Source organism: Geospiza fortis, unplaced genomic scaffold, assembly GCF_000277835.1.
Source record: "Geospiza fortis unplaced genomic scaffold, GeoFor_1.0 scaffold325, whole genome shotgun sequence".
Lineage (NCBI taxonomy): Eukaryota > Metazoa > Chordata > Aves > Passeriformes > Thraupidae > Geospiza > Geospiza fortis.
Genome location: NW_005054427.1, coordinates 677,992 through 699,934, shown reverse-complemented (window position 1 = coordinate 699,934; position 21,943 = coordinate 677,992). Strand labels below are relative to the sequence as shown.

At 39.7% G+C, this 21,943-nt stretch overlaps 1 protein-coding gene across 1 annotated transcript; it reads left to right on the top strand.

The window, feature by feature from the left end:
• Window positions 1–20,520, top strand: FBP2 (fructose-bisphosphatase 2). Its single transcript, XM_005426885.1, has 7 exons — window positions 1–268; window positions 3,000–3,162; window positions 4,086–4,178; window positions 8,994–9,134; window positions 10,298–10,435; window positions 16,450–16,569; window positions 19,710–20,520. The coding sequence occupies exons 1-7, from the start codon at window positions 96–98 to the stop codon at window positions 19,902–19,904; spliced, it is 1,023 nt and encodes a 340-aa protein (XP_005426942.1). The 5' UTR covers window positions 1–95; the 3' UTR covers window positions 19,905–20,520.
• The last annotated feature ends 1,423 nt before the right edge of the window (window positions 20,521–21,943 follow it).

Sequence of the window (21,943 nt, the reverse complement as noted above, 5' to 3'; positions counted from 1 at the left end):
ACAGCTTCGCCTCAAAATAAAACAGCTGCCCAGGATCTCAATACAGCAAGAGAGCATTTTGTCCAGCTGAGAAGGAGCTCTGGTACCCAGCAAAAATGACAGACAAAAGCCCCTTCGAGACGGATATGCTGACACTCACGCGGTTTGTCATGGAGAAGGGACGCCGCGTGAAGGGAGCGACGGGGGAGCTGACGCAGCTGCTCAACTCCATGCTGACTGCCATAAAGGCCATTTCTGCTGCTGTCAGAAAGGCAGGCCTTGCCCACATGTGAGTCCTACCTTGCACTACCAGGAGGAAGAGGAGGCAGAGAGACAGCTACTGGCATAGCAAGGCTGGGGAGTGGGCAGAGATTCATAAATACCTTGGAAGTGTCTTTTTTAAGCTGAGTAAGGTTGATTAAGCTTATGATTAAGCTTGGTTAAGCTGATTATCAAGAGTGGGGAGCAGGAGAGCTTTCTTTTTGGAGTATTTTAATACTGGGTGCAAGATAGACATTTAAGCTAACTGCTGTTCTGTAATATTTTACTCTAAAAATGTAAGTCAGAACAGAACTTCAATGCCCTGCTCACCTTGTTATCTCTTGCATTTGTTGATACTGATCTATTTTTATGTCTACTGTGAATTTGCTAAAAATCACACCATGATATTTTTAATGCCAAATATCTCACTGTGATATTTTCTGCTAACATCCAAGCCCTCTGCTGAACTGTACAAGTCAGGCTTGGCTTATCTTGGGAAGCTGATTTTCTGCCTGTCTGCTGAATAAGCAATGCTCTAAAGCAACAGCCCTGACAGAAACCCCATGCGTTGCTGTGCCTGGCTGCATTTCTCTTTCCTTCCTCAAGCAGTATCCCACGTGTAGGGTTACAGGCAGGGAGTCTCAAAAGGCCCTCTAGAAAAACCAAACGTAACAATTTGGCATCTAGTGCTTTTGCAGATGGAATAAAAAATGGCCTTAGCAAAACCTGAGAGTATGTACTGAGCTGTTCCACATGGACAAGTGCAATAGACATCAGTCTAAGTCTTTTAATACTGATGTCTCTGAAGGAGTTCAGAGATATGGAATGCCCTAATAAAACTGTGTGTTTCAAACAGAAAGTTCTTGATAGGATCGAAGATATTTTTCTGAACATGCCTCAGTGTGTACTTACACCTGCATGCATGAAGGAGACCCAGAATATATTTGTGAAAAAAAGTCAACATTTATTATTTGTTCAGGGATTTGGGATTTTCTTTCCTTCCACAGAAACACCAAAATGTGTGACCCTAGGGGCTGGGGGGGATTTTGTTCTTCTGTTGATTATTTGGTCAAAGTCCTAAATCATCTTGGTAAATCGTGAATTCAATGTCTCCGAACTATTGCACTCACTTTATAGTGCCTAGAGAGGACATGAGACATACTTAAAGTGAACCACAGTTTCAGTCTCTTATGCCCTTACTCTTAAACTATGTTTTGTCTCTGTCCTTACTAGGTGAAACTGAGCTATTTTGCCTCCTTGACTTAAAGGAAGAGTTGACCTTATATAATTTTTATCTTTATGTAGACAATCTTTGAAATAGTTTGTAACAGCAGAGAAACTGATAGGCTAGAGGTGGAATAACCTCTAATAATAACAATAATAATCCTTCTTCCCCTTCAGAAAAAAACCCAAACCATCCATTACATTAAGGAGCAAATGTTTCTTTTTATGAATAGAAAGCTTCAGATGTTGTCTCAGAAATATCTAAAGTATCCAAACATACAAATTAGTAATTTGCACCATTCAAATTACTGAAACTAACCATGGAATTTCAGGCATTCCCATGGCAAACTTTCAACCACTGTGAAAGTGGCTTGCATTCATCTGCATTTGTGCAGTTAAAGAGCCCTGATTTTTCTACTCCTTCCAAATAGGAGACTGTAAGTGTCTTCTTTAATGTTAAAGCACTAAGCATGAATTTTTGACAAATTTTAAATTCAAAAGTGAAGGAGAACTTTTTCCAAGTCATAGACTTGAGCTGTGATTGTGCCTGAAAACACACTAACTGGAGAGTAGGTACTTACCATTCCCTGAAAATCATAGTCCTTTTCAAAATCTTAAATTTGGCACCCAAAAATAAAATATCTCAAACACTCAATACTGCTGAAAAGCACAGGCAGCTTTGAGCTTTGAGAAAGACAAAAGATCTACTCCACTCTCAGCTCAGGCTTGCCGCTGACCAATATCATTCTATGGACTGATTAATTTCTTCTTTCTCCTCCCCTCTTTCCCACACCCACATCCCCACTCCACCTACCCTCCCCCCACAAAAAAAAAAAACCCATTTAATTTCTCTTAATGAATAAAAAAAGCAGTAGCTTTTCCCTGTATGGTTTTTGTGGTTTTTAAGAAGCGCAGAACATGCACATTGTGCCTCAACAGTGCTTCTTCAACTGGAAGTCTCAGAAACATACATACCATGTTATTAGCATATTGCTAAAATCAGGATAGGGAAAAGAAGCACCATCCTAACTCAGCTGAGGATCACCAGATAAAACAGACTTTGATCCTGAGATACAGTTCCATCTGGCAAATTCCCTGGGGATGCCTTTAAAGTCCTGATTTGGGGCTGGCAGGATGATTGTGGGTTAAAGGACCACCATGGAGCCCTGAGCAGCTAGTGACAGAAAATATTGCAGATGCTCACTGCACTTTCTGCTTCCTGAAAACTGCAGCCAGCTGCTTCATGGGGCTGCTGGGGAAGGCTGGTACTTTCCACCTGGGCTGAAGACTCTGCTTGTGGCCTGGGGAACATCTACACAGGAGCAAGAGGACCCAGGTAAGGCCTCAAAGCACATGCTTTTATTTTCTACAGCAGCAACAGTCTCATAATGCACCTTAGCTGTTTCATCCAAAGATTATCTAAAGGTGTAGGAAGATAATATGAAGGAACAACCTTGATTTGTTGAAGTGTTTTTTCCTAAAAACCTGCGAAGTTGGCCTCCTTCAGGTTTCTTGACATTTTTATTCTTCTGTAGGTTTGGTATAGCTGGCACTGTGAATGTGACGGGTGATGAGGTGAAGAAACTGGATGTGTTATCCAACTCCCTGGTGATTAACATGCTCCAGTCCTCCTACAGTACCTGTGTCCTGGTCACAGAGGAGAACAAGGAGGCCATCATCACCCCGAAAGACAAGCGGGTCTGTGCAGCTCCGGCATTCAGGGGGGTTGTCGGCTCAGGCAGCAGCAGGTGGCACTCTTGCTTCAAGTATGAAACCTGGCCCTGGCCCCCAAACCCAACCCTTCCCGGGGGATAATTCAGAAAATTTGCACCGTTTCTGCGTTGTTTTGACTAATAACTGTAGTGGGTGGCATGATTTCAACAGCTAAAAGAGATGTGGAGAGTAAAATTATTATTAAAGTTTTGTGAAGCGGGGGAGATTAATTATTTTTAAGCTTGTTAACACATCCCAAATCTCAGGTGGAAGTGTACTATTACACTCCCTGACCACTGGTGCAATGGTTTTGGATTACATTAGTATTGAGAAAGATAAAATGAGATGAGAGTCTGGCAGAACTGAGTGTTATGTTACATGTCCAAAGGAAACACCTGACTGCTTCATCAGGCTTCCCCCACGAGGGGATCCTATTACAGCGAGTTACGGCTCACGCTGATGTAACCTGCCCTTTTCCAAGGATTTTTCTCTTTCTGCCTTCTTGCCCTCAAACCTCACAACACAGTGAAATCCTCTCATTCACAGTAAAAGTATCAAAAGAAAACATATTCATTAGAGGAAGAAGCTTGCTTCCAAAACGCGTCACTCCTTTTGCTTTTAAACAGTTTCTTGCACTGCTTGGCAGCAGAGGACTGCTCCTCTGTAACATCCATTTGTGCTGTCTGAGCAGAAACATGTCCTCTCCAATTTCTCTGGCGGGCCCTTGGGGAGTCGGTGTTGTGCTGCCGGGCCAGCTGGGTCAGCAGCGCAGCCTTCTCTGATGAGCTGTATCAGGCACAATTGGAGGGCTGAATGCAGACATAAAAACATGGGAGTTTTCAAGTAAAAGGAAATAATAATACCAAGCAATTTATCATTAAATGGTTCCCTTGCCACTTCTGTTTTAGGGTAAATATGTGGTGTGCTTTGACCCCCTTGATGGTTCATCCAATATAGACTGCTTGGCACCAATAGGAACAATATTTGCTATCTACAAAAAGGTAAGAGGAGCAAATCACACATGGCATGATTTGCTTGGTGAAAGCAAAATGTCTTGAGTTCATCACCTTGCCTAGTTTCTTTCCATGGTCCCTTAGGTGTCTCTGGGCAAAAGGAAGCCTTAGAAATAGTAGACGAACACTTGATATTCACGTGTGCTAAAATGCTGCCTGAATTCACAGGAAGGGGACGCCCAGCCCCACGAAATTGTTAGGTGACAGCACTTCCTTCCTTCTCACACAAAGGCACTTAACTAACGCGATCTCGCCCCCAGGGCAGCTGGTTTGCTCCTTCAGTGATGCTTGACTCAGCCTTAGGTGCCGAAGAACGGCAGTGTTTGTCCTCCTGGACACCCACTGTGGGCGGCTGGCAGCGCTGGACCGTGTGGCCTGGCAGAGCCAGCTGCTGTCCCTGCCATGGATGGGACAGTGGGCGTGGAAACGCTGGGGGCTGGAGGAAGCAATCATCCACACTCATCGGGCCCGGTAGCATGTCTGCTCCCCTGCGGCTGCACAGAGCAGCAGCGAACACTGAGAGTTCCAGTCATGCCAAGTCTTGTGATTTGTTTGCTAATCCCCCAGCAGTTGGTGTTTTTTCCAAAGCCTGAGCTCACGGTCATATGACTGTGGGAGACCCTCAGCCCTTGCTATTGTGAAATAACAGTTTACAGTACTTGTGACTTCAAAGAAGTCTTTGCAGACTCAGATGTTACACTTCAAGCAAATGAAGATATGTTTTCTAAGTCTCTCACCTTTTAGCTCATAATTTGCAGCTGCTTAGTCCTTGGTTTTTACATTTCTTGTAGGTAATACAGTAGTCATCACTGTTCAGAATATGCATCTACTAGTGAATCAAATAGTAAAGGCACAACCCCAAGAGGGTTGTGGCACAAGTCCTGGAATTTGGCTGTCCGCACTGTTAATGGTTAGTGCAAACCCACACCATGGATGCCGTGCAGGCCAGACAACGGTGAGATGGGTATGATTTTTGAAAGAGCATTCCTGGGACTACCTCCAGTACCGTGCAGTTTCTTGCTTTTTGCAGGGAAAAGAGCTTATCTGTGTTGATGAAATCTATGAAATGTGCTCTAATGTTAAGCAGAGGGACCTCCACCCTTTTCAGTTACCTCTCCAAAGATACCCTAAATGACAACAGCATCTCCCAATATTTGCAGTAGACAATAGCTGCATTTTCCTTTGACATTATTAAATAAGAAGTGCTCTATTGACAGTTACTAAAGAGTAGTGTGAAAGAATAAAAGTGAGATGTTTATTCCAGTTGATAAGTATCACTTAAGAAAGAGAACATAATTTTAGGCCATCTAGGATTCATGAATAATATTTTTGAAAAGGTAAAACCATTCTGATTCCAAAGGATGAACCTTAGCCTCTAAGATTGAGATGAGCTCCTGACTGATTTTCTCACCATGTCTCACCTTAACTTCATTTCCAAAGGCACACTCTCCAGAGCAGAAATGTTAGGCTTATTTTAGAAAAAAACCAAAACAGATAACAAGCACTCTTATAGAAAGGCCAGACTTGGACAATACATTTCAATCCTGAAAACAGTTGTCTGAGGGCTTCCAATCCAGAGCCTCCGCCACAGTGGGAGGAACCATTTGATCATGCCACAAAAGCATTCTATAAGTTTCTTAGAAAAACCCATGAGGAAATAAATAGTATCTCAGCTTTATTTAATTTTCCATCTGGCCTTTGCTTTCTGAGACGAAGGAGGTGCAGTTGAAAATCAGAAACACCTGAAAAGTGGGGCTGAGGGAGGAGCCTTGCTGAATCAGAAGGGGATTGGGCAGCTGCTGCCACTGAGCGGGGGGCTCTCAACTGCCAAAGTGTCAAGATATGGTGACAATAAATGCTTTTTGCTTGGGTCCTTCCAGGTTTTCATGCCACTGAGCTAAATCTACAACCCTTAATTCATACTGCACAAATATGCTATGAAACTCTCTTGCTTTGTTTCGTTTTGGTGTTAATTTGCAACTTTGCCCAATGCCTCTGATGTATTTTATTTGCTACTCTTCTTTGTTGTGAAGACGATGTCCTCCCCTTCATGTGGCCCCTCACAGAGAAGGTGTAAGAATTCAGTAAAAACACAAGGGCTTCTCATGAAACACATGATACAAATGGAGACCTGGAAATCAAGTCATTTTAGTGCTGCTCTCAGTGCTGATGAGAATTCCCTTGTGTGATGTCAGGCAAATCACAAACATAAAAAAATTCAAACTCAAATATCACCTGAGGGTACCCCTATAGCCAAACTCTGCAGCCTTTGTTTCATCAGCCTCACACCAGTCATTATTTGCAGTCCATCTGTCTATTTTATTGTTTTGCATAAAGGCCTCTAAAGGTATTTCACCACCACCATCATAGTCAAAATATAATGGACAGGAAATCCATCTGTGCACCAGAAAGAAGAGAAAATAGCAATTATCAGAGTGCACTGCCCAGCTTAATTCCCTGGTTTCTTTAACAGTACATGGTACTTGGCAGGCCAAAATTCTTGCAGTCCTAACATTGAAGTATCAGCTGATCTGTAGCTTTTTCACATTTTGACTAGCTCTGCAAAATGTTTTCTTTTTCTTCTTCGTTTTGGAAGCTAGCTCTTGGAAACACAGTTGTGAATAAGGATGAAAAAACAAGTGAACTCAGCCCAACTGACTATACCTTGAGGGAGGAGTTCCTCTGCTTTTTTCAGAATAGTCAAATATATAGTTTCTCAGTCATATTAACATAAAAAATGCATTTAAGATATAGGACTGAAAAGCTCATCTCAGAAAAAATATATATTTTAAACAATATCAGATATAACCCAAAGTTGCATGTATTGTATATACACTGTGTTCTAGAAAACAAACCACTTTCCTCCCCATGAAATTATTTTTTATTTAATGAGAGGAGCATACAAAAAGCTATGACAACCAAAATAGGTTTGGAACTAACTGTCTAAATGAATATTTAATTCTGCATTTGATGCTGCAAATAATTAATCTGCTATGGACAACCATAATAATTAATCTTGCTATAGAGAACCATTGCGTTTAATGATGAGATGTATGTAACATAGGGGTATATTTTTGAAAGAGATGAAGCTACCTAGGCCATAATAGTTGGTACTGTAAGGATTGTTTCACAAAGTATTAGCTACTATTAGTCAATTTTCGAAGCTCTGAAATATGCAAACAAAAGTTTAAATTAGTCTTCATTATTTGCATTATAACCTCCCAGCATCTTGACATAGTTTTGAGGGACTGAGTCCCTCAGCATGTACAAATATATATACAAATATATATCTACAAATATATATACATGTACAAATACATGTATATCTACAAATATATATACATATATTTGTACATGCTATATTTCAGTTCCCATGAAAAGCTGGTTATCAACTGGATTTTTTTATTTCCACAGGACTTGGCAAAATAGTAATAAAAGGATTTGAGCAAAAAACAGTTAAAGACTGTGAGTGAAGTGACTTAAGTAATGAAGTCTTTCAGCTGAAAATGAAAACTTTTTGATGTGAAATTACTATCTTTGTGTACTAAGGAGTGTTGTTTTGGTGTCCCACATCTCAGTTTTCCTCAAGGTGTTGGCATACAATGATGAATGGGAACACCTTACTAGGACCCTAATGGGAAAATATTTCATTTTTTACACAAGACAGTCTTCATGGATTTTAATTTTTTTTAACCAAATATTCAGGGCTAGACCTTCTGTTTCTATTTAGCTGCTACTCAGTCTAAATAAGCCTGTGTAATCACTGAGAAACTGTCTGAGTTGGGAACAAAAATATATTAAGCCACGGTCTGAAGAAAGGGGAGTGTTTCATTTCAATTCCCCACGGACCACCAGCAAAACATCCATACAAGACCCACCACAACTGATGAACTCTTAAATAAACATTAATATCAAGCAGTTCTGCCCCATTCTTTAGCAGCAGGAGACAAAGGCTCTAACCAGCCTTCCCAAGTACTGTTGGCTGACCTCCTTACCCACCCCACCAGGCCATGAGTGTAAGCCATGGGTGAGGCACAGCCCTAGAGCTGGCTGGAAATAATTCCACCTTGTCTGCTTGGGCTACTGTTGCTCCATGATAACCGAAGTGCCAAATCAAAATATGAGAGTCAGAAATTGATTAAAAGCATGAAGTAAAATGCCACCTGAATGTTCTGTGTAGACTTGCAGATGAGTACCTGCACACATGCACACTTTCCATAACCAAATGCATTTGTTATTTTGTATATAATATGATCAGCATTTGTATATAATAGATGAACATTTATATTCCTTCAGTTAAGCATCTCTTCACTAGAAGAGACAAATGCAAAAACTTAGTTCCATCATGTTGCACCATATACACTTTTATTCTGGACTATGGGAGTATTTTTTTCTGTAATGTTAATTGCAGCATTTATCTCTCAGTTATTCCCTCTGATGGGTGTCAGCATCATAGCTTATGTTACATTTACAGAAGAGTAGTATCTCTGCTCTGTCTCAGTTTTCTGATGATCCTCAATTAATAGCTGGGGATATAATGCTAAGGGAACATCTCTGTGGCATGTATCATATTGATTGCATGACATGTATAAAATAACAAACTGTCAACATCCTGTTCCAGCATGTACATGTACCTGCGCCAAGCTTGCCCTGGACGAGGGGGGGTAACAATCTCTGGTATTGTTGTTTCAAAGGCCTGCATAGACAGAAAAAGGAAATCTGTCGCACATTATTATTGAAAAGTTGTTTCTATTGTTCATTATCAGAATTTAACCTTTGGTTCAAATGGTAATTTTTCCTCAGGAAACAGATGATGAGCCCTCTGAAAAAGATGCTTTACAGCCTGGACGCAATATTGTTGCTGCAGGCTATGCCCTGTATGGTAGTGCTACGCTGGTTGCCCTCTCCACAGGGCAAGGAGTGGACTGCTTCATGCTTGATCCGGTACAGTCATGGTGTTAATCACATATACCACTGTCTTTTAGAGCTCTCTGTGCTTGGTTTTACTTGTTTTTGTTAATCCTTGTCTCTGTAATCTATCCACTTTATGCAATTCTTTTCTCCATATCCTGGATCATCCCACCTTCTCTTTATAAATATTTAATAATATCCGAGCATGTTGGTTGCAATACCTGTTTGGTTTTTCCTACTCAATAGAAGTGAAATTAACTTAAATTCTCAATGAAGTGTTTGAAACCCTCTTCATTCAAACCAATACTTAAGAAAATTTAATTTGAACCATGTCTGTCTTCACTTAAAGGAATCTGTGTTTATTTTCTTCTTGATTTTTCTGCCTGAATAAGAACATCAACATGTTCACTCTTTAGCCTGAGACATTTTTTTGATAGCTTGAGCCAAGTGATGTTTCATTTCCTGAGTGCAGTTGAGTTTTATGGCTGTCTCCTAAGGTGCATACCCAAAAATTTGCAAAAGCACACCACCACCTGTACAACTGAACATGTGCCACTCTTGAGTGCCCAGGAACACAATGTGTTACTGTGGGAACACTAGAAAGATCATTCATTTGTAAAACCAGAATTAGATGTGGGGAATAACATACTGTGGTTTTGTGGGGTTGTTTTCAATAAAAGGATGCATTATTACCAGAACTTGTAATGTTTGTAAATAGTCTCATTCCAAGAGGAAACAACTGGGAGATGAACTGCTCTACTTGAGACAGAGTAAGAGAAGGTGGAAGTTGAAATCAGAGAGAGAAGCAGAGAGCAGCACATGGGTGTAGTTGTCCACATTCACATTAGGTTATTTGGACAAGAGAGTCCAAAAGTCAGAAAGCAGTATAATTTCTTAATTTGCAGTCTTATCTTTTGAGGTCAGAGTTTCATGATCCATCTGCTTTCAGGACTGATTTGTGTTCTTTTGATACTCTATTCCAATTAGGTTTTGTTTATAGTACAGATGTGACAAATTTTTATTAAGTTAGTATAAATTCTCTACTTTCTGCTCTTTTTGAAATATTGTGAGTTTATACACTAGATTGGTACTGAAAGGATCAAGCTGTGCTAGCATTTCTGCCATGTCTAGCGTGACAACTGTTACAGAAAGCCAACAAAATTGTCTGCTAATACGTCATTTATCCTGTCCTGCAGGGCCTTGGTGAATTTATTTTGGTGGACAGAGATGTTAAAATCAAGAAGAAGGGGAAGGTATACAGTCTCAATGAAGGTTATGCAAAATATTTTGATCCTGCAATGACAGAATATTTGCAAAAGAAGAAATTCCCTGAGGTAAGAAAATATTAGCACTGTACCCAGTGTACCGTGCACTGGCAAGCACTGCATTCCATGCAGTCCTGGCTGATGGAAAAGGGTTTGAAGGTCTTCCTGAGTTCAGACCCATGTAACCCTTTCATACTAGCTGGTCTATTTTGGATATGCATGTAATGGAGTTTTTTTTGCATTCTGACACCTTTTATAACTCAGACTTCCGTAAATAAAGTCATACCTTGTTTGTATGAAGGGAAATGTGCTGATGAACTAGATCTCTCAGCAAAACTCTGGAAATGTGCATGCCAAATTTGGGGATACCCTCATTTTCTAGCTTTATCTGAATATGCAGTTCAGTAATGTGTGCAGTTGGGCATTCAGGGCTAGATTCCATGTGCTGTCCTGAAGGTGTTTGCAGGAATCTGCGTGGCATCACCTTCTCCTTCCTGCACCCTCTTGCATCTGAAAAATGCATTATCATTCTTTCACAGTCTACTTGCATCATATTGAGCATGAACAACCTATAGGCTGGGGAGAAAACCTAAATTAATGGTGTGAGGCACAAATTAACTATATTTGGTGGTTAAAAGAGACATGTCCCATGTCTGATGAACTTTCTTGGAGAAAGACATCCCACGTCTGATGAACTTCCTTGGACAAATAGAGTTTGGTATTAACTTGTCAATGCTAGGAGGACAGGACACAAGATCTCCATGTGGAAAACTGGAAGCTCTCTAAAAGTGTGGCTGTGAAAAGTAATTCATAATGAAATATGGTCATGTGGATCAACTCAGGACTTAATTTGGTTAGGAAGCTCTTTTTAAAACTCTTCCTATTAAAAAAAAAAGTCAGATTATTTTTAAGCTATTAGTTGTCAAGGATACTTGTAATATGGTTTGTGTTAAATAAATGGATTCAGTTAAAACCTCAGGGTGCAGTAAAAGGGAAATATAATGAGTAAGCATTTAAACTGTGGTCCCATGATAAACTCCTCCTTCTGAGCTAAAAAATCTGGGTTTACCAAATCAGCTATAGCTGCAAGACTACTGACTAAATATCAAAACCTCCTTTGCATACTGCTCACATTGCAGCCTCAGAGAGTCTAACATCACAGCCTTCTAAATATATTAACTTTGAATATTTGAGATTGTTTTGAGACTTCAAAGTCTGCATTCATTTCAGCTATGAGAGCAGCAGAAGCCCATGACACAACTTTCATACTTCCTGAAATCCAGCTGGGAAAGTGAAGAACATCTGTGCTTCTCATTCTGCTGATGTTATACCAGGCTACATATTCAGTATCATGTACTAAAACTGGAGTTATTAATTTGTGTTTTTGCAAACCACCAAAGTGTTGTTTAAAGTAAAATTCTTAAATGCATCAACCCCAGGCAACTAGGAAAAGACTGAAGAGATTTCAAACTCAGTGGAAAGACCAGACAGAGGTATTTCCCCACAGGATCAATAAGGACAGCTCTATCATGTGACTTCCTAAATCCTAAAGTTAGGACATACTGGAAAAAACCTCATTTGGAAACACTGTTTTATCTCAAATCTGTTCACCATTTGATGCAAGCCTATTGAAATTGTTTGTCTCATGCAAGTGAAGTTGGCAGATATTTTTGTTACTTTAAAGCAAGCACTACATAAGTGCATGGTTTATTTGGGGCACAGGAAATCTTCTCAGTTGTGCTGAACAATCACATTTTTTGCTGCTCTGAGATCTACAGTTGTCAGCATGAGAAGGGCTGAGGCACAAATGTTATAGCCACAAAGCACAAGGAAATGCCCTGCCCATCTGAAGCTTGTTATGAACCTGAGTTTTTGAACCAGCATAACTCGGTTCCTTGATTTGGAAAGGACATAATAGTTGCATTGTGGGGAGGACTAGAGACGTTTTGCCATTTCTCCTTAACATGAAATGTGCTTCCTGGCCTCATCTGTAGGGCTACCCAGCTGCAGCCACATTGGTGATGTCCCTACCTTCCCTACAGAAGCCAGGTGGAGATTTTCAGTTTCAGTCTCTGTCCCCCTCTCTGCAGCATGCAGAAGGGTAGTGAGGGTGTCTGCTGAATATGCCCTGCCTGTAGCTTGAGGAGGAACTGACATGGGCATGGAGGAACTCCTCCTTATTCAGGCAGATCATTCACCCTATACTCTTCGGGCATCAGTTTTAGCTATCTGTTGCTTTTTTGCATTTTTCTTCCTTTGATCTTACCTCTATTAACTCCTTTCTGTGGCTCTTGGTCAACATGCTATTCTGATGACTCTCTGACATTGCCATGAAAAACTGAAAATTTAAAAATATAACAGGGAATCAAAAGTATACTGTAATCCATAAGATATCCTATGATATATATCATTGTCATTAGCAACAAAACACTAAAAATCAGCCATTTATGAGTAGAAGAGAGATTGCCCCTTACTATCTGACAGCAGTGTCCTAGATCAGACAGTTTGGACTACAAAACTGCATTGATTTTCAAATTTTCTTGTGGATCACGATTTACCTAAAGCATCAATTCTGAATAAAAAGCACTAGAAAAATGCTGATGTTGTGCAGCCAGACTAAGCCTCCTACTACTATCATGTAGTGGGAAACACATGTCTAACCACATCTCTTCTGGTATGAGAGTGAAGCTGATTTTTTATTTAGCATGACAAAATCATACTGCTGCTTAGCCAGTTTGAAGAGCAAGCTTCTGTTTGCAAAATTGCCTGTAATGCAACGTGTTTACTCCAGTCTGCAATGCTTAGCGGGCACTGCTGGGCCAGAAACTGTCTCTGCACAAATTTTACTACAAGTCCTCCCCAAAATGGGTTCTTCCTCCCCCTAGCTTCTCTCTGGCACTGGTAGAATTTGGAATACCCTGTGGACGTTGTCACACTTTGCTATGACACCTACTTATATCTTGTTTCCTACAGTCAGGCACAAGAGAAGTTGAGTCTCTTCACAGCTTGCTGATGATGAGAGCTATGCAATTGAGACTCCCTAGTTAAGAATTGGTCTCAGCAGTGCCATTAAAAAGGGCCTCAATAACACATTTCAGTAGGAAGCCAAGCTGTGTCCAAATGATACAAAAAAGGTAGTAAAACTACTATTCTTTTGTCACCACATCTGTATATGGAGTAAGGGATGCAGGGTGTTGCTGTTGTAGTCGGTAGAAAAAATTTCTTGCTCTCACTCTCCTAGTCATCATATTTATGTAAGAAAAACCTGGTCTTGTTCTGCTGTGGAAGAGCAGGGCTGTCAGAAAACAGTAGAAGAAAGAAATGAAAAATTTACTTCTATCAGAATGTGAAGAAAAGAAAATTTCAGGACCTATCTGTTATGAGTCATTTTTGTTCCTTTGAGTCAAGCAAAAAAAGAAAAAGCAGCAGAAGGGGTAAAACAAAGAGTAGCCACAAGTTTACTCAACATAGATGCTGACAATGGGAACAGGAAGGATCTCCAGTTCTTTCATTGGCATCAACTAAGCAATCAGAAGTGCTTATTGAGCAAACACAGAGCTTGGCATTACTGAGGACTTGGGATGAACCTGTCTAGAATTCATGCTCTATTATTTCGTTTGAGAAGAACATCTGGGCAATATGCCAATACACATGCAACACCTATTAACTTATCTGTAAAAAAATGCATGAGCAACAAAACTGGAGAAACAAGAAATAACATTTCACTAACTAAAATGAATATTTCATCTTCAATGCAGACAGCTGTATGCTAAGGGAAGTAAAAATTTCATTTCAATATGTGGTTCAGGTGATAACCTTATCAAAAGGCAGGAATTTATCTGTATTTTTCTCAGCACAGTCTCAGCACTGTGTCTCTAGCTGGTGAATATCTATCTGGGTAAGAAGCAACTAAAATTGTCAGTGGCATCTCATGCTTAGAGCTTAGAATATCCCGAGTTGGAAGGGAACCCACAAAGCATCCTTCGCATAACACGGTCCATATACACGTGAATTATGTAAATAATCTGCATGTGAATAGGAAACCTAGCACATTACAAGCCTGTCAGATGATGTGTACACAGGTGGCTCAGTTGTGCAGCTCATGGTCACTAAATTTCATATCTGTGGTTTATAGAGTCCTTATTTTATAATATCATAGAAGCAATCCTGAGCAGTCTGGTTCAGGGGCTGCTTGTTTACATGTTATGGCTTTTTTTAGTGTTTAACAAACTGTTCTTTAGACTCAGTTCATTACCTTTTAAAACCATAAAAGGAAGTTCTTCTTTTGATTGTATTTTTAAAGGTAATTTGAGACTATAATAATATCTTTCAGATTTTAACTGAAAACTCACATTTGTCTCTCTTTAATACCTCTTAAGGTGCTTGGTTTTTCCTGATGTCAGGTTTTTACAATTGTGAAGTCACAAGTACAAACAGCTGTGAGATGGAGAAGCTATTATTTGAAGCCTAAATATGCAATTATTTGGGCATAAGCCATGAAAAACAAGGGAGCAAATATTTAAAAGCTTTGTTCATTTGTGCCTACAATTAATAGAACCAGATTTAAGTAAAACAAAATGTAAAAGCTCTAGGCTGTGCCTTTTCCATCAGTCTTTCACAGTTTGCATTATTTTCTTCTGAATTTTTCATAGTTCTTCTTAAGTGCGCAACACAAATCATAAAAACCAACAGATGTACAGTTGAACAAGGCCTGGAATAAGTCTCTTTTCTAATTTTATTATCAGTTATATCAAAAATCCAAGTCTTATGTTTAGCAGCATGGAGCTTAACTTTCTAGTGTTCTGTTGCTTTACAATGTGTAATTTCATGAGAATTTTTTCCATTTTAATAGAGAGTAATTATCAATACTTCACAGTCACATTAAACAGTTTGAAAAAAATATTCAATATAGAATTAAGTTTTTCAGTTGTGGACTTTTTTCCCCAACCAACCTTATGATTTTGCAGGGAAAGATGACTAACATGTGGTGTCTGAAGGTCTTGGAGCTGGCATTGCTGGACAAGTTTTCTATGTATTTTTCTAGATGTAATATCAGTACAGGATGAGCTTTGTAGAAAGTGCTGAGATCTTTTATTAGAAAACCCAGACAGGAAAAAAAACCCACTCAGATATTTTCAGACTTTTAGCGTTGTAATAAAAAACATATATGTGTATTAAATATTCATGAAGTTCAGTCTCTAGTAATGTTCTGGGAAGATAAAAATTCCCCCTCAGCTTTACTGAAGACAGATTGAGAGATATGAAAAGACCAGCAAAATTATTTTCTTAAACAGCTTTCCTTAAGTTTATATCTGTATTTTGTATCTCCCCTTCATAAAGGTATAGTGACATGTTAAATTTCTTGAGTGGAGCTTATTTGGTCTTCTGTATGTACTTCTACGTGTTCAAGATACCTTTCTTGTCTTCTATATCTGCTACCTACCCATTTCTATGACCAGCAGACCTGAGACTAACATGAATACTTCCTTGATTGCTTTTGTTAAAATGGCCTGTCCTTTAACAACATTGATTTCTAAGTTGAGAGCAAGGAAAAATACATTCATTAATAAATTGCGATCTCCCAAACTAAGCTGCAGAATGAATGCTATGACAAATTTCACCACCTGACAAGTAAGCTAGAAGGTAAAAGTTGGAGTCCTCCTGGAACCAGCCGGACATGTAGAGGAGTGACACCACTCCTCATGCTCTGGCTTAGGAATCCGTGAAAGATCAAAAATTAAATTATTTTGACCTTGTTCTGATAAGGTGAAGAAGTTTTCAGTCCCTTGTTTTTTCACAGGCTGGGGTTTGATTCAAAATTGTGCACCCAAATTACAGGCACTCTGGTTTGCATACTGTGAATGCAGCTCTTTAAAACTCTTAACCCTGTAGACAATCACACCTTACAAAAGGCTGAGCTCAGGACTGATTTTGGTATTTTGCAGTACCGAATTATATTGCAGTATCCATAAGCAGCCATTGATTTCAGCAGCTTTGATTCCTGCTTCATACTAAAATTACATTTTGCCACGTCACTAGCTGTCTAGCCAGGTAAATACAGTGCTTTGCTCTATGTTTTTCAGGATGGCAGTTCCCCATATGGTGCCAGGTATGTGGGCTCCATGGTAGCTGATGTTCACCGTACATTGATGTACGGTGGGATCTTCATGTATCCTGCTAATCAGAAGAGTCCTAAAGGAAAGGTATGTAATTTGAATTCCTTTCTGGGGAACTTAGCCAACCTAATATCTCTGGTATTACCAGAGCAATAGTTTAGGTAAATAAATAATAATGTTCCACTGCAGAAAAAATTAATGAAAATTACGCTCAGCAATCAAGTTTAGAAAGAAATTTAGGTAATTACTAATTTAGGCCAGAAATCTTCCTCTGTATTTTCATATTATTAAATACTCAAGTGGTTTTCACAGCAACCAAGGACTTAATGATTTTTCTAAAGGTAGAATTTCAGTACCATAGAAACCCATTGAGACACCTGTGCACAGCTGGCAGATAGAACATGGATCTGAGGAAAACCTCTGCACTTTAAACTGGTAGCTAGAGTTATCACACCAGCCGGTGGGACATGCTGAGCCCCAGAAAAGGTGTTGTCCAATGCTAGGAAAAAAGTTTTCCTACCTTGTGTTTCCAAAGGACACTTATATCACCAGCTCTGCAAACTCAGGGTTCTACCACCTGGTCAGAAAAGGTGATTACAGTGGAAGGTGGGTTTCATTCAGTATTTTAGGAAAATATGACTTCCCATTTGGACACCAGTACAAAATGCACTGTGACAATGCAGTGCAATGCAATGCAGTCAGTCTTTAAAGACATGGGCCACAGACCATTGTCAAACTCAACTACTCTTCTGCAGTATCAAATACCCTTATTATCAACTTTCTAAACAAGTACTTTTAAGAGACCTAGTCTTACAGCTGATCTGTAGGCCAGCAGTAACCTGCAGGTCATCCTTAGGAAATCATTGGCTCAGTACATTATAGGTTGGGCATGGTGTTCTGACTCCAAGAATACATTATTTCCTCATCTACACCATACTTAAAACGTTCTATTCAAATGTTTTTGCATCCATGGCTGGTACATGAAGGAATCTGCCTCATCTCCCACACTGGTCTCAGAATATCGCAATATCTACCGTCTTTAGGAAGAGAGGACTGCTGTTTCATCATGGTGAGCTTGTATTTACCAAAATACAGGCAGATCCAAATGGTCTTCAAAGCAAAACCAGGAAAATAGTTATCTTCAATGTATACAGCCAAAAAGGTCTGCATGTTTGTCCAGGCAAAAATTATTTAAATTTTTGAATCACCATCCCACAGAAAAAAAAACCAAAAAAAACCACCACTCCAAAAAACCCTCACTAAATGATGTGGATCTGTTTGTACATAGGACAAAGGGACAAAAAAGGAATTTGCTGTATGTGAAAAAAGTGGGTTTGCTGACTGGCCTCTTCAAATGAAACTTTTTGTTTTGAAATCTGTACTAAACCATCATTGAAAAGAAAGAATGAAAAACAGGACAAAAGTACAAAGGAACAAAGCACTTACATAACTTTATAGAAATAAACTTTTCCACAGAGTTAAACCACATTTATTATTGGATTGCTCAGGCTTGAACTGCCGCAGTAAAGAGAGTAATGGAAGAAGCAAAATATGCTATCATTAAAAATAAGTTTTCTTTCTGTCTCAGAGTACAGGTGTATATAGTTCTTTTTACATATATCTTTTCTTATTGGAGAAATAATACTCTTGTGGCAAGTGCCCTGATCATCTTTCCCCTGAGCGACAGTCTATGCACTTGGTTAGAGAGCTGAAAATAATAAATGTCACTGGAATTATCAAAAGGAATTGATCAAAAGTCTTTAGAGTAAATGTAAATTACATGGAGGTAGGCCCTAAAATTTACAGATCCTTCTTTAAAGAAAGAAAACTAAATGCTACTTTGTTATAAACAATATACAATAAACACTACAGGACAAGACAGCAAATAAATCTCCTTTTCAAATGGTATATTTTGAATAATATTTTTTATAAACTTAAGGCTTATAGTTCTCTATTAGGTGAAAATGTTAAACCTATCAGAAGACAGAGCCCATCTGAAGATCCCTAAGTGCAGTTGCACTGCTACCTGATGAAAAACTGCTTTCCTCAAGTTGCATAGTCACAGTAGCAACAAGAAACTTGAAACGTGGTTCCATGGTGATACCACTGCTCTTTGCTGGCTCATGACCTTCCAGAATTGGGCCAAGCAGTAGGAAGAAGAGTGAAAGATACTGGTCCTATGTTGCCTCAGAGATGGAGTCCTTGTACCAGAAGTAGGACTTCAGTGGGCTTTAAAGATAAGAAAGAAGGTAATACAGTGCTATTTAAGTTGTGGTATATCATGGTTTTATTGCAGTGTGCTAAAGGCATGATGGGCAGTGAAGTCCTGTGCTCAACCTATTTCTCTGTCTCTCTATATGGTAGCATTCTGTCACACTTCCTTTTTCCCAGAAAACTTTTCCTCTTTTGAACATGTCAAGAGTCCTTTAAACAAAATATGCACTCATATTGTTGTACATGAGCACTTCATAGATAAACCTACAGAAATAATATTTGTTCAGAACTGACCAGCTATCATTGCTGTTCATTTAAACACAGAAACTTTTGGCATATGTCCTAAATAAATTTGTATTCCACCAGAACACACTCACCCAAAAGGTAACATTTTAAAAAAACGTAAACAGATATCAGGGTCCGAACCAAAAGAGAAATTTTTCCTTTAATAAACAGCTGCAGCTCCTTCTGAAGCCACTATCTGGATAAGTTCAGGCCACTAATATCTATCTATATTTCTGAAGAGAAGCAATAAAATCCTGAAATTTGAAACTGGGAGCATCAAGTTTCAAACTCCAAAATATTTTAACTAAACATAACATGATTATCCCAAGCTCTGAGTTAACACGTAAAGACTCCATATGAGAAGATATTTTGGCTTTTCTTTCCCAGTACTGTTAGCTTAGCCAGCTTACAGTTTTGCTGATGCCTGTGGGACACTCACTTTTGACTTTTTGACAAAATACAGCTTCACTGGTGCTGCACGTCTATATGTCAGCTTGGAAGTTATATGGGGATGCCTGGATGTAAGGCCGGCACACTGTTCCTTTGAGCAGAAGGCTTTAGGAAAGGTGAAGAGAGGGAAAGAAGAGCTCTCTGAAAGACATTGCTACTTAGGTCAATTGAAGTTTGGTACAAAATTTTCTAAAATCACAAAAAGAATGATAAGTTTTGGCAAGGTCTTTGATATAATTTCCCCCATAGGCAATCAGGTGTTTCCTCTTTCTTTCTAGCTCCGACTTCTCTATGAATGCAACCCTATGGCTTTCATCATCGAGCAGGCAGGTGGCATAGCAACTACAGGGACCGAAGCAGTGTTGGACGTGAAGCCTGAGAATATTCACCAGAGAGTTCCTTTTATCCTTGGCTCTCCAGATGATGTGCAAGAATACCTTGCTTGTGTACAGAAACACCAGAAGAGCACATAAAGACTTTCCTCATCAGATCTTGCTTGTCCATTTTCGGTCTTCAAGAAAAGATTTACCTTTCAAAATAGTGGATTCTAGCATTTACCACCAATCTCTCAGTGAAAGTCCCCGTTTACAAGAGCAGGAAAAATAGTGAGATTTTGTTTCTCCTTGCAGGCAAGTGTAAAAATCCTTTAATTCTGATTTATTCAGGGCAAGTGCAGAGACAGAGTCATGACAAACAGAAACTACTTACTTTACATAATATTAACAAAAGGAAGTGAATTGTGTCAGTAACCCCATTTGATCTGAAGTTTTACACCTAACATTACATGGATGGCATTGTTTGCAACAGGATTTCCACATCAATATTTGCAATGTCATTATCGAGATTTTCTGTCAGAGACTCTCTTGCAGATGCTTTTTACCTTGATAGCCCTAAGAAGAGCAAAAGTCTTATGCGGTCTGAAACAATATTTTTAAGCTGCGAATTATATAAATTTTGGGTAATTAATAGAGATGAAAAGGCTGCAGCATTGCCAGGATATTTAATTTCTCACAAGAACAGGAGATATCACATGTTATTTACACACACCTTTCAAAGCACAAATTACAATAAACCATGGATGTGACGCCCAAATCATGCCTATTCTGTTGATCCATTGTCCTCTGCAAGAGGATAGAAAGACACTGTTATACTTCAATTTTCTCTTACTTTGAAAGGTTCTTATTTCAGATTGAAGCTTGCCCCTTTACACGTTATATTGCCATCACTAGTCACAGTGTTGTCCTGTCCTTAAGTGGAAAGGGAACACCCAAGTTTTGTAGATGCTTGTGGTCAAAGGGAGCAACAAAAGTAAGATAGTGTGCAGAAGCTTACAAAACTTTATTAGTAAATTCCACACGTGGCATGAGAATTGATACAAGTTAGTCCCTGATCTCCTAGAACAGGCACACAGCAGCGAGGTTTGGACAACGAGGTAGGGTAAAAGGGGAGAGAGCAGGAGGCAGGGGGAGAGAGAGAGAGGAAGAGACAGAGAGACAGAGAGAGAGAGGTGATTTAAAGAGGAGTGGGGAGGCAAGAGAGACACAGTGAGAGAGTCCTGTTTCCAGCATGGCTCCAGCTGATGGGGAGTCCAGGGACAGGTGGTGCACATGTGCCTGGGCTTTGTGAGGATACCTTTTTTTCCCTTGCCATGAATACAACTTTCTAATTTTCGATACAAATTAGTCATCATGCACAGTCAGTTCTTTCAGACCTTTCTGTAAATGGACCAGAGGGCTTCAGATGTCTTGGGTGGTCTTGATCCCTTGCTATAGTCCATGAATACCCCCTTCTCAGTCTCATTCTGGTGCTTGCACTCTGTTGTCCTTATCTCCAAGAGTTACAGCAAGGATGTTTGTCCTGGAAAGGTGCTGCCCTACTTCTGTATGGCCACCTTCTCCAGCCACACCCCGTTCTTTCTCACAGTGTGTGTTACCAACAATCACTGGTTGTTATTACCAACAATCCTTGACTGGCTCCACAACTATCTGGGTATTAATGTTTGAGACATACACATTGGCCCGTTGTCCTAGGGAGGGAATCAGGATCCTGCATGACCTTCCTGAGAGTCACCTTGGACCTCTTCAAAGACCTACTTAGAAGAATCACACGGGATAAGGCTCTAGAAGATAAGGAGGTCCAAGAGAACTGGTCAGTATTCAAGTATCACTTCCTCTGAGCTCAAAATCAGTGTAAAAATCAATATTCAAGTATCACTTCCTCTGAGCTCAAAATCAGAGCAGGAAATCAGGCAAAGGGCACAGTAGATCCACATGGATGAGCAGAGAGTTTCTAGAAAGAAATTTCTGGGATGTGAAAAAAGAACCAGGCCCTGTGGGAGGACTATAGGAACATCATCAGAGCATACAGGGATGAGAGGAGGAAGACCAAGGCCCCCTCGGCATTGAATCTGGTAAGGGCAACTGAAAGGGCTTCTACAAGTACATCAGCAGCAAAATGAAGATTGGGAAAATGTGGGGCCACTGCTGAATCAGATGAGTGTACTGGTGATGGA

What these genes read in the sequence shown, in the direction of transcription:
- FBP2 (XM_005426885.1), top strand. Translation starts at nt 96, where the DNA reads ATGACAGACAAAAGCCCCTTCGAGACGGATATGCTGACACTCACGCGG. An exon ending in AAGGCAGGCCTTGCCCACAT is followed by an intron (nt 269 to 2,999) that starts GTGAGTCCTACC and finishes ATTCTTCTGTAG; the next exon opens with GTTTGGTATAGCTGGCACTG. An exon ending in AGAAGAGTCCTAAAGGAAAG is followed by an intron (nt 16,570 to 19,709) that starts GTATGTAATTTG and finishes CTTTCTTTCTAG; the next exon opens with CTCCGACTTCTCTATGAATG.